General features: G+C 26.4%; 1 protein-coding gene across 1 annotated transcript; it reads left to right on the forward strand.

Moving 5' to 3' along the window:
* The first annotated feature begins 5,265 nt into the window (after nt 1-5,265).
* On the forward strand, nt 5,266-8,550 carry LOC111038152 (ribosomal L1 domain-containing protein CG13096-like). The gene is made up of 11 exons (XM_022321130.1): nt 5,266-5,801; nt 5,884-6,029; nt 6,100-6,247; nt 6,580-6,728; nt 6,812-6,923; nt 7,088-7,244; nt 7,300-7,427; nt 7,491-7,607; nt 8,096-8,245; nt 8,310-8,420; nt 8,506-8,550. The coding sequence occupies exons 1-11, from the start codon at nt 5,373-5,375 to the stop codon at nt 8,548-8,550; spliced, it is 1,692 nt and encodes a 563-aa protein (XP_022176822.1). The 5' UTR covers nt 5,266-5,372.
* The last annotated feature ends 1,185 nt before the right edge of the window (nt 8,551-9,735 follow it).

Raw genomic sequence — 9,735 nt, forward strand, 5'->3', positions numbered from 1 at the left:
TTTTTTACACATGGATATAATAGTAATAACTATATGATCAATCACTTATGGTTATTGACATTTTTTAAAATCAAATATGTGGAACATTTTTGTTCTGTTAATCTGTTGATTCTTATGATATTTTATTTTTAACGTTATTACAAATTAAGGAAAATAAATATAAGTTACCTTCCAGGAATTTTTTACCAAGAAAAATTGTGATAATGTTAGTAATTTTTAGTAGCATAACATATTTGAATACAAAATTGAAAATGAATGTTTGATATGAATATAAGTAGTATTTATTGCAATCGCACTTATAATCCGCCCAATCTAATCTCTTAATCATTATTTTGGTTTTGTAAATTTTGTTCCATTATTTATTCAAATTGTTAATTAATGTGCCATGTATAAGGTGCATTTATATATATATATAATATATGTGTGTAATAATAATTAATAATAGATTTAAAAAAAATGAGTTCCCAGTACCTACCATAATTCATAGTCCATAGTACCTTAAAGGTAATAGTTATTTTCAAGCTACTGCAAGCAAAATATATATAATATTTATACATCAATCAATGCTTTGCAATGCTTATCAGAAAAAAAAACCATCTAAATAAATTATTTATATCTTATTTTCATATATTAAGCTATTTTTGTAATAAAAAAATTATTCTTTTTGTTATTTACCCATGATTCGGCATTGTTAACAAGTTTTCAGTTTACGTAATAGCATGGTAAAATATATTATTAATTACCTAACATATTATTGGTATTTTGTTATTATAATTATTGTTATTATTGTATTTGTGTATTTTCTATTGTACTATACAACCTGCCATGCACATTTGAATAATTTATAATATTATATTATGTTTAAATTTTTAAGACTTGCATAAAGGTTTTTTTTTGTTTTTATGCAACATAATTTTGTTTAAAGTAACATTTGAGACTTCAGTGATAACATATGTGTGTATATATATATATGTATATTATGTCATATAGGTTTATATATATACATATATATCCAAAATATTTAGCTGTGTACCTATATTATTGATAAAATTCATAATCAATTTTTCTTATATATTAATGAAATGTTTACTTAAATGTGTTTAATAAATACAAATGAACTTTATTTAGAGTTGTAATTTCCTATTCTCATACGGTTTAATAATATTGGTAAATTGATATATGAGAACGTAACCTATCTAGAGACTTTCTTAGAGATCTAGAGTTTTATTTTGATATTTAAATTTTATAATTAAAGGAAGTCATTAGGTTTTAAAATTGTAAATTTAATATATTACTAGATAAAATTCTTAGTTCTAACCTTTTTTTTTTTATATATAAATGTTTTATTCAATCTGTTACAAAAAGAACAATAAGAACAATTGATGAAATTGGAAAGTAGAAGAAAAAAAAATAAAAATAACAATCTAGATATAAGTATATAACAGCGTAGAAGCCACCCAGTGGAGGTACTACATTAACAAACAAAAAAAGACATGAGTATTAAAATTTAATCATTCAGTAGGTTTCTACACCATTTGCGTTTTAGCCGTTTGGGAGGATTACCTGGGATAGTCAAGGAAGAGATGTGCATGAGTGGGTTTCTATGATTTAAAAGACGGTTATGGAATCTTTTGTAGTGTGTCTTAGCCACGTCTGCTACAAAGGGTATGGAAAGATCATGATGGAGTGTGTGATTGGAAACGTAGTATGGTGCTTTAGTGATTTGTCTTAGAGTTTTGGATTGATAGGTTTGTATTCTATTGATGTTGGTAGGTTTTGCTGATCTCCAGAGCTGTATACCATAGACCCATATTGGTTTAAGAAGCATTTTGTAAATAAGGAGCTTGTTATTCAGATGAATATGTTTGGAGGTGGTTCTAAACTTAAAATTTGATAATACCTCAATCGGCTCTGATATTAAAAAGGAGGTGGGGTGGAAATTAAATATGCCTATGAGTTAACTTTGAATTCAATGATAAATCATTGCATATGAAAAACGATTCTAGGTGAAGACGGTTGGTTTGCCAGCTTATAAGTAAGTAGGTAACTAAGTATATCTCATGATGTGTTTTAATTTCTGAGCGAAGAGCGATGAATGTATTGATTATACAATGATGTGTGTGTTTTTTTTGTGTGTATAATGTACTATTGTACTACCTATGTGTCTATGTATATTGTATACATATAATAGGTGTATGTAATAGAAAAATGGTTCGATCTCCAACTTTGAGTGTAGTTTCAGTTTTCCTAATTAGTATGTTCAAGAGGACAAAGTTCTCAGTATTTTTCAAAATTATCGAGGAAAAAATTGTAGGAAAACGGGAAATTTTATGCAATTTTGTAACTCAAAATAAATAATCGTTAAAACTTGACATTTTGATGCAATTTTTAAAATATTTTGACTGTTTTTGAGTTGATAATATATTATAGAGATTTGAAAAATAAAATATTTCTGTAAACGTCGATAAAAATTGTATATAAATATTAAATATTCATTTTAGATACACGGGAAGGATTTTTTTTTATAGACATTTAAAGTTCAAAATCTCGACAATTTTCGAAATTGGCTAATTTTTATGCGTGTGTTATTGAATGTTCAATTTTTTGATAATGATCAATTGGTATTGCGTTTAAAAAATTTTAGTGCGCCTCAATTAACAATCTCAAATAATTGCTTTTATCTATATGCTTACATTATAATATAATATATTAATATTATATTATATGGTCGTAAAATATTTAATATCTAGGATACCTATAAACTACGCTAAAAATCAGTGTAAATACTGATAACAATTTGTTTTGTATAACTCCAAAAAATGTTAAAATATAATATATTGCATTAATTATACTACGTATATTGCTGTAAATAGTAAATACTTCATGCTAACATATTATAGTGTAGCTCGGCGTATAATATAGGCAAAATATGTACATTGCTGCACTGTTTTATTATGACTACTGTTATGATTTAAATCACCATTTCATATTGTCCATAATAATTACACTGTATCTCTTCGCAACTCTGTTTGGCAAGATAATGTGGTTGAGCACGAACCATAACGTATCCTACCCAGCCACGAAAACCGAAATCCCCATTCATCAGTGAGAATGTATGATATATGTATCCGGTATTGAGTAAAGAGTCATATATGAGAATATCTGAACACAACGAAAAATCGAAAGACAACGAGAGGTAAGTTAATGAAAAATGTTAAGATTAAAACAAAATATACAAAAAATAATAACATTAATGTATATACATATATATAGAAGTATACGCCTGACAAAAATGTAAGTAGGTAGGTACTTCGAAAGGTCCGATTTAAAAATGTAAAGATGTTTGAAATCTTTGAATACATGAACAAAATTACTTTGTATCTGTCGGAGCACTTTTTCAATTTTAGCAAATGTTTACGGTAAAGTAAACATTTTAAATTTTATCAATATATTAAGGGGATTCGATACCGACCGTTTTTAAGGACCTTGAATTTGTTAGTATGTCTTCTTGAGATCGGCCTATGAATTTACAATTTTAATTCAGTGTAATCAAAACTTACATTTTTTTAAGTTTCACAATTTCTAAATCCATATTATACAGATTAGGGGCCGAAATTTGAAAAAGTGATGTGGCCGATCTCAAGAAGACATAATTACGAATTCAAATCAGTTTTTAAAAGTCTTATCGCATTATTAGGTCCATCAGATTTATGGACAAAAGATTGGATGTTTTAGTCGAAAAAATGGTCGGTATCGAATCCCCTTAATTGTTTTCATTAAATATATTAAAAATAGTTAAATATATTGAATATATGTTCAGACCGATGCAAAATAAACTTCTTTCTTAAATCATAAACCTTTACATTTATTAATTAGAACTATTAGAAGTAGGTACGTTGATTTTTGTCAATCGCTAATGTTGTTTTGGTGAATCATGTATAGGGTTTGTACTTTGTAGTGGCCTTAACAATCATAGGACTATAGGAGTATTATTTCTTAAGGCCCTTTTTTTTTTATTTAATAAAATATTACAATCTGTTTACACACAAAAACAATAAGTAACAATATTATGATAATGATTAAAGAAGATATGTAGTACATGAAAAGGAGACTGTCCACTGACACATTAATACCTACCCACATTTAAAGTAAAATATTTCAATACAATATATGATCGTAATTAAAAACAGTAAGTAATATAATAAAAAAATCCTTACTTAACAGTACGAGTGATATTTTAAATGTCTATTCAACTTAAAATCATTCTTATAGTGTTAAGACAAAATGAATTTCTTAATATTAATTTTTATTGTTGAAAAATAATGTATTACCTATTATTTTTGTTATGAATTATATGTTATTAAATTTTAAATGATGATCATATTATATCATAGAATATATTATGATCTTTTCTATGATTATATACGTACATGAATAAAACCATTTCACTTTTAATTTACTAATAAATATTAGGTATGGCAGGTATGCTGTCATATAGTTCTAATTAGTACCTATGTATTATGTAATGATATTAAAATACGGTACCTATTTTTTTTTTGTTAACTTATCCTAATTCATTTGTTGAATACTATCGCCAATGTTTAAATGGCTTATTAATTTCAAAGAACATTTAAAAAAACAAATTACAAGATTTAATTTAATTTTTGAAGTCATGCTACTTATCCTTATGTACGATTAGTGACCAAAAATAATTTAAATTAAAAATAATGTAGTTACAATTCATACTAAATTATATTCTTAAATATTTAATTAATTTTCTTACAATATTGAATAATTTTTTTTTTTAATACTATGTGTAGGTCGTAGGATACAATTTTATACCACTGTGCAGTGTACAATATGTCTAAACTGGCATAATAACATCGAATAATTTCCATGCATAATTAAATATATATAATATTATAATAATGTCATCATCAGTCATATCATGAGTCATATATTAGTATATTATTATTTTGTAAATTGCTGAAAAGGGGCCAACATAGGCAATTTTATATACGGATCCGAAAAAGTCTTTCTTGTGGAGATCCATTCGTTAATTTAATAATATTATGATTATGAACATATTAGATAATATCACGATGAAAATAATAGTACAATCTTTGGCCGTGGATATTAATAACATGTTCTGTAAAAAAAGTTAACTCCTGTAATCGTGTTCCAAGTAAGGGTAATTTAGTTTCTGTTAAAACGGCACACTGACGTGCTGATAATGATAAAGAGTTTTTCGACTTGGTTTGTTTTGGTTTGTGTATACTGAATAGCACGTGTTCTTTGAATCATTCCTTTTTCATCCGTCTGTCGTCAGATCAGTGTTAACTGTTTTATGAAATTTCATCCATACATTTATAATGAAAGTAAAAACTGTTCCATCAAAAAAAATGCCTTCAAAAAAACTTTTAGGAGGGGCTATACAGAAAAAAAAGTTTTCGAAACCTACTGGTGGAGTTTTGAAAAACATAGTGAAAATCTCTGATGCGTTTGAAGATCTGAAGTCTGGCAACGATCTTACAGGGATATCTTGTTCAAAAGAGCCTAAACAAGTTAAAAAAAGTGCAGCTAAGGATAAAATAAAAGCAGACGGTAAGGTACCTAAAAATAAAGTTGACGTTAAGAAAAAAGGGGACAAGAAGACTGTTGTGGAACCCAAACAGAAGAAACCTAAGAAAGATATAGCTGATGGTGCATCAAAACTTTCAATGAAATCAAAGGTACTGGAATCCAAACTAACGACGGAAGTGAATACTAATGAGAGCGATCCTAAACTTGATATAAAAAAAGTAAATTAATATGATTTGTATTATTAGATAAAGATAATTTTTAATAATATTAAATTGTGTAATATACATATCTAATTTTCAGGTTGAGGCAGCTGTCAATGGACTTTTTACATTGATAAAAAATGATTCAACTTTACCTAAAAATGAATTATGGGACGATGCTACACCTATACATTTAGTAATTACTGCAGTTAAAATGGGAGTCGGTCCAAAACGTGTTGTTCGAATGTATGTTTAAAATTTTTTTTTTGAATCTCAAAATATTTTTTAAATGACTAATAAATATTGTATTTTATAGTGCATTACCGAATTCACTGATAACTGATACAACAGATATATGCCTCATAGTACCAGATCTTGTGCGTGGTCGGAATGTGGACCATGAGAAAACTTATCATCATTATAAAGATTTATTGGCTAAAAATGGCATTAAAAATATAAAAACTGTAAGTTAATTTGATATCGGTAAATATGTAACCTACACGAGGTTAAATGGATTATCTTATGTTCTCTAATATAAATTTATTAATATTATAATTAAGACATTTTTGTGTGGATAACACAATAGCAATTTATAAGGGAATAAAAACTTGAACGTACCCAAATTATAAAATTAAAAACTAGGTAGGATGTAGGTTAGGGTGGCCAGATTAAATTTTAAGAAATCTGGGACACCAAAATTGAATTGTTCTCATAACCAATAGGTTATTTTGTATCTATATTGATGTATAATTTTTCCAGTGATAGTAATGTGTAATAATATATGTATTTTTTTAAGATTTTGCCTGCAAGACAAATTCGAGTGGAGTTTAATGAATATGAGGCTAGAAGAAATTTGTGTAATTCACATGATATATTTTTAATTGATCAGAAAATAAGTGGATTTTTGGTTAAGAAATTAGGAAAAGAATTTTATATTAAAAGAAAGTAAGTAGATTATACATTTTGTGATATGGCCTTTAAAAAATGAAGAAAAATCTATTATTTTGTGGTAATCATTACTTTTTCAGGCTCCCAATTACTGTTAAATTGGCAAAAAAGCACTTAAAAGCTGAAATAGAATCAAAGTTACATAAAACATCTTTTTTCCTCGATTACAAGGGCACTACAAAAACTGTTCAAGTATGTTATTTAGTCAAGTTTACCTTGTTTATATTGTTGTTTTTTAGTTGGGTATAACCTCAATGCTATGTAAAATATTTTATGTTATTCATTTATAATATTTATTGTTTAATGAAACATTTGATGTTCATAAATATAATTATGAGAAGTTGTAATTATTCTAGGTTGGTCATATGAAACAAACTGCTCAACAAGTTGCGGAAAATATCGTAGCTACCTTTAATAATTTAGCACATAGTTATCCGGGTGGTCTAAAAAATATCAGGTGTCTGTTGATTAAAGGTCCAACATCTGAATCGTTACCTGTATATTATTCATTGAGTTAGTATCTACTTGAAAGAAAAAAATGTATTTTTATTAACAAATTATATTTTAGTATCTAGGAATGAAGTTCAAGGACCATATACTAAATCTAAATTGTATTCTAAGGATAAAGAAGTTGAAGGTGAATTGTTTGGAAAACGTGTATTAGTAAAACCAAATGGTGATGTCACAGTTTTGTCGGTGAGCTCATGAGCCTTACTTATAATATTTGAGCATGGTTAATTTTGGTTTTTTTTTTTATAGGGATCTGAAGAAGAATCAGATTTTGATGATGACGATGATGTTAATGTTAATGTTAAAAAAAATAAACAAAATGACAGTGACGAATCTGGTATTGAGGATGATAATGAAGAGGATGAAGTTAGTTGTTTCAATAATTCTTTAATAAAGGGAGTAGGGGTTTTGTATGCACTAAAAAAACCTTGATATGCAAAATAAATGCGTTAAAAAATAAATGTACATAATAATCATGTTACTTTTGCCATAAATTCAATTGTGAACCACTTAAAGATAATTGTGTAGGTTTTTTTTTTTAGAATTGTTTGAAAAATAATAATCATAATATTGTGAAATAGACAAACTAAGTAGTAAAATTTGTAAAATGGGCCCTAAAAACACAATTGTAGATATGTTCAAACATTTGAATTTTGATTCTCAGCATTATGAAACATGGATAGACATACTAACGTACATAGTTTATACTTGATATATAATATGAGCGATCAGAAAAAATATACATGGGAGTAAAGAACTCCTCTATAATTAAACTATAATATGCATTATATTTCTATTTATTATATTGTAAACTTTAAAATTATGCATTAATTCTAAACTATTTTAAATTATAGAAATCTGACGTTTCAATAGATGATGAAATTGAGAAGGATGAAATTAAAAATGATGGTTTAGAATCTGATGAAGCTGATTCTGAAGGTGAAAAGGGTGATGACGCTGAAGAAGAATACTTGATGGAATTTGAAGAAACTAAAAAATTACAGGTATCTCAGTGTATAAAAAATATATTGTGTTTTATTCCTATAGTAATTGTATTTAATTAATTAGTCAAAAAAGAAAAAGAAGCAAGAAAAGGAAGAAACTATTGACACAAATGTAGAAAAGGATATTCCACAAAACAAAAATAAAAATAAAAATAAATCCCCAAAAGCTATAAATGTGAGTATGAATTAGCATAAATATGTAATATTTGTTTGCATTTTTTGATGATGGTATAATTTTTATTTTTATATGTACTTTACAGAACAAAATTACTAAAGCAATCAAAAAGAAAAAATCAATGAAGTAATTAATATAAAGATTCATTTTGTGATAAATTACATTTTTATTTTACTGTATTAAAACATTTTTATCTTTTGCATTGCAAGTATGAAATATATGTTTATATTATTTAACTTATTAGTTATCCTGAAATTTTTACGTAATGTTTGCTTTTTTTAAAAAAATATTTGTAAGCTATCTGTAGAACTATGAAAAAAAATCCACTTGTAGGTACAAAAAAAGATAACCTTTTATTATTTACAATTTACATAAGGGACTGTAACCTTATCAAAAATATTATAATATCCTAAAATATAGAATTTAACTTAAAGCCTACTATTACAAATCTTGATTGTCAACCCCTAGGCCAATTCAAAAATTACATAATTTGCAATTTATAAAATATTATTTTTCAACTATAAATAATACTGCTCTCTACTCAAATTGTTTGATTAATTATAATCTAAATTCAAAATAATAACATTTATATTAATATGTTTAGTTTATTTTATCTTTATTTCATACTAAGGCTAGTTCTTACAATGTCTGGTTAATTGTCGGTTAACCCTAATTAAAGTTCTCTATTGTGTGGCATAGGTCTTCTATGTGCAAAATTGACATATTCATAGACCTTATACTCTAATAAGGTCTATGGACATATTAAAAATATTAAAAAAACCCTTGCATTCAGAAAATAATAATGTGTTATCTTTGCATATAATATAACTATGTGATAAATTGACTATAAAATCATGAACTAGTTATTTTAATTTAATTTTATACTATTTAACATTTTAAACATCTTAAATGTCCTGTGACGGCCTCATAGTACCTACGTAGTGTAACAAATGATGGCAAATTTGAAAACTTGAATGTTTTTTAATAATATATACATATTGCTTTTTGATGGATTTATCCAGGCTGGAGCATTACTTTTGATGTACATTTGTAAGCAACTGAAAAAAACTCATATCTGAGGAAAGAAACGATTAACAAATGAACAACAATTTTTCTTTTTTTAATGTTAGATATGTAGTTTCTTTGGAGGGCGAGCATGTGCTTTGAATATTAGTACGAGGATCACCAATACTCCCCTCCCCCCACGAGCCGATATCATACCTAATTTCAGTTTTTCTCATATTCGATATATTTTTTTAAAATATAATCTGATTAAATGTTTTGGTCCCGGACTATAAACATGTTGCAAATGCGT

The sequence above is a fragment of the Myzus persicae genome, unplaced genomic scaffold (assembly GCF_001856785.1).
Source record: "Myzus persicae strain clone G006 unplaced genomic scaffold, MPER_G0061.0, whole genome shotgun sequence".
Lineage (NCBI taxonomy): Eukaryota > Metazoa > Arthropoda > Insecta > Hemiptera > Aphididae > Myzus > Myzus persicae.

Bases quoted from the DNA above. Each gene is read 5' to 3' on its own strand.
- LOC111038152 (XM_022321130.1), top strand. From the start codon at position 5,373: ATGAAAGTAAAAACTGTTCCATCAAAAAAAATGCCTTCAAAAAAACTT. The intron at 6,729-6,811 runs GTAAGTAGATTA...TTACTTTTTCAG, and splicing joins GAATTTTATATTAAAAGAAA to GCTCCCAATTACTGTTAAAT. The intron at 7,428-7,490 runs GTGAGCTCATGA...TTTTTTTTATAG, and splicing joins GTGATGTCACAGTTTTGTCG to GGATCTGAAGAAGAATCAGA.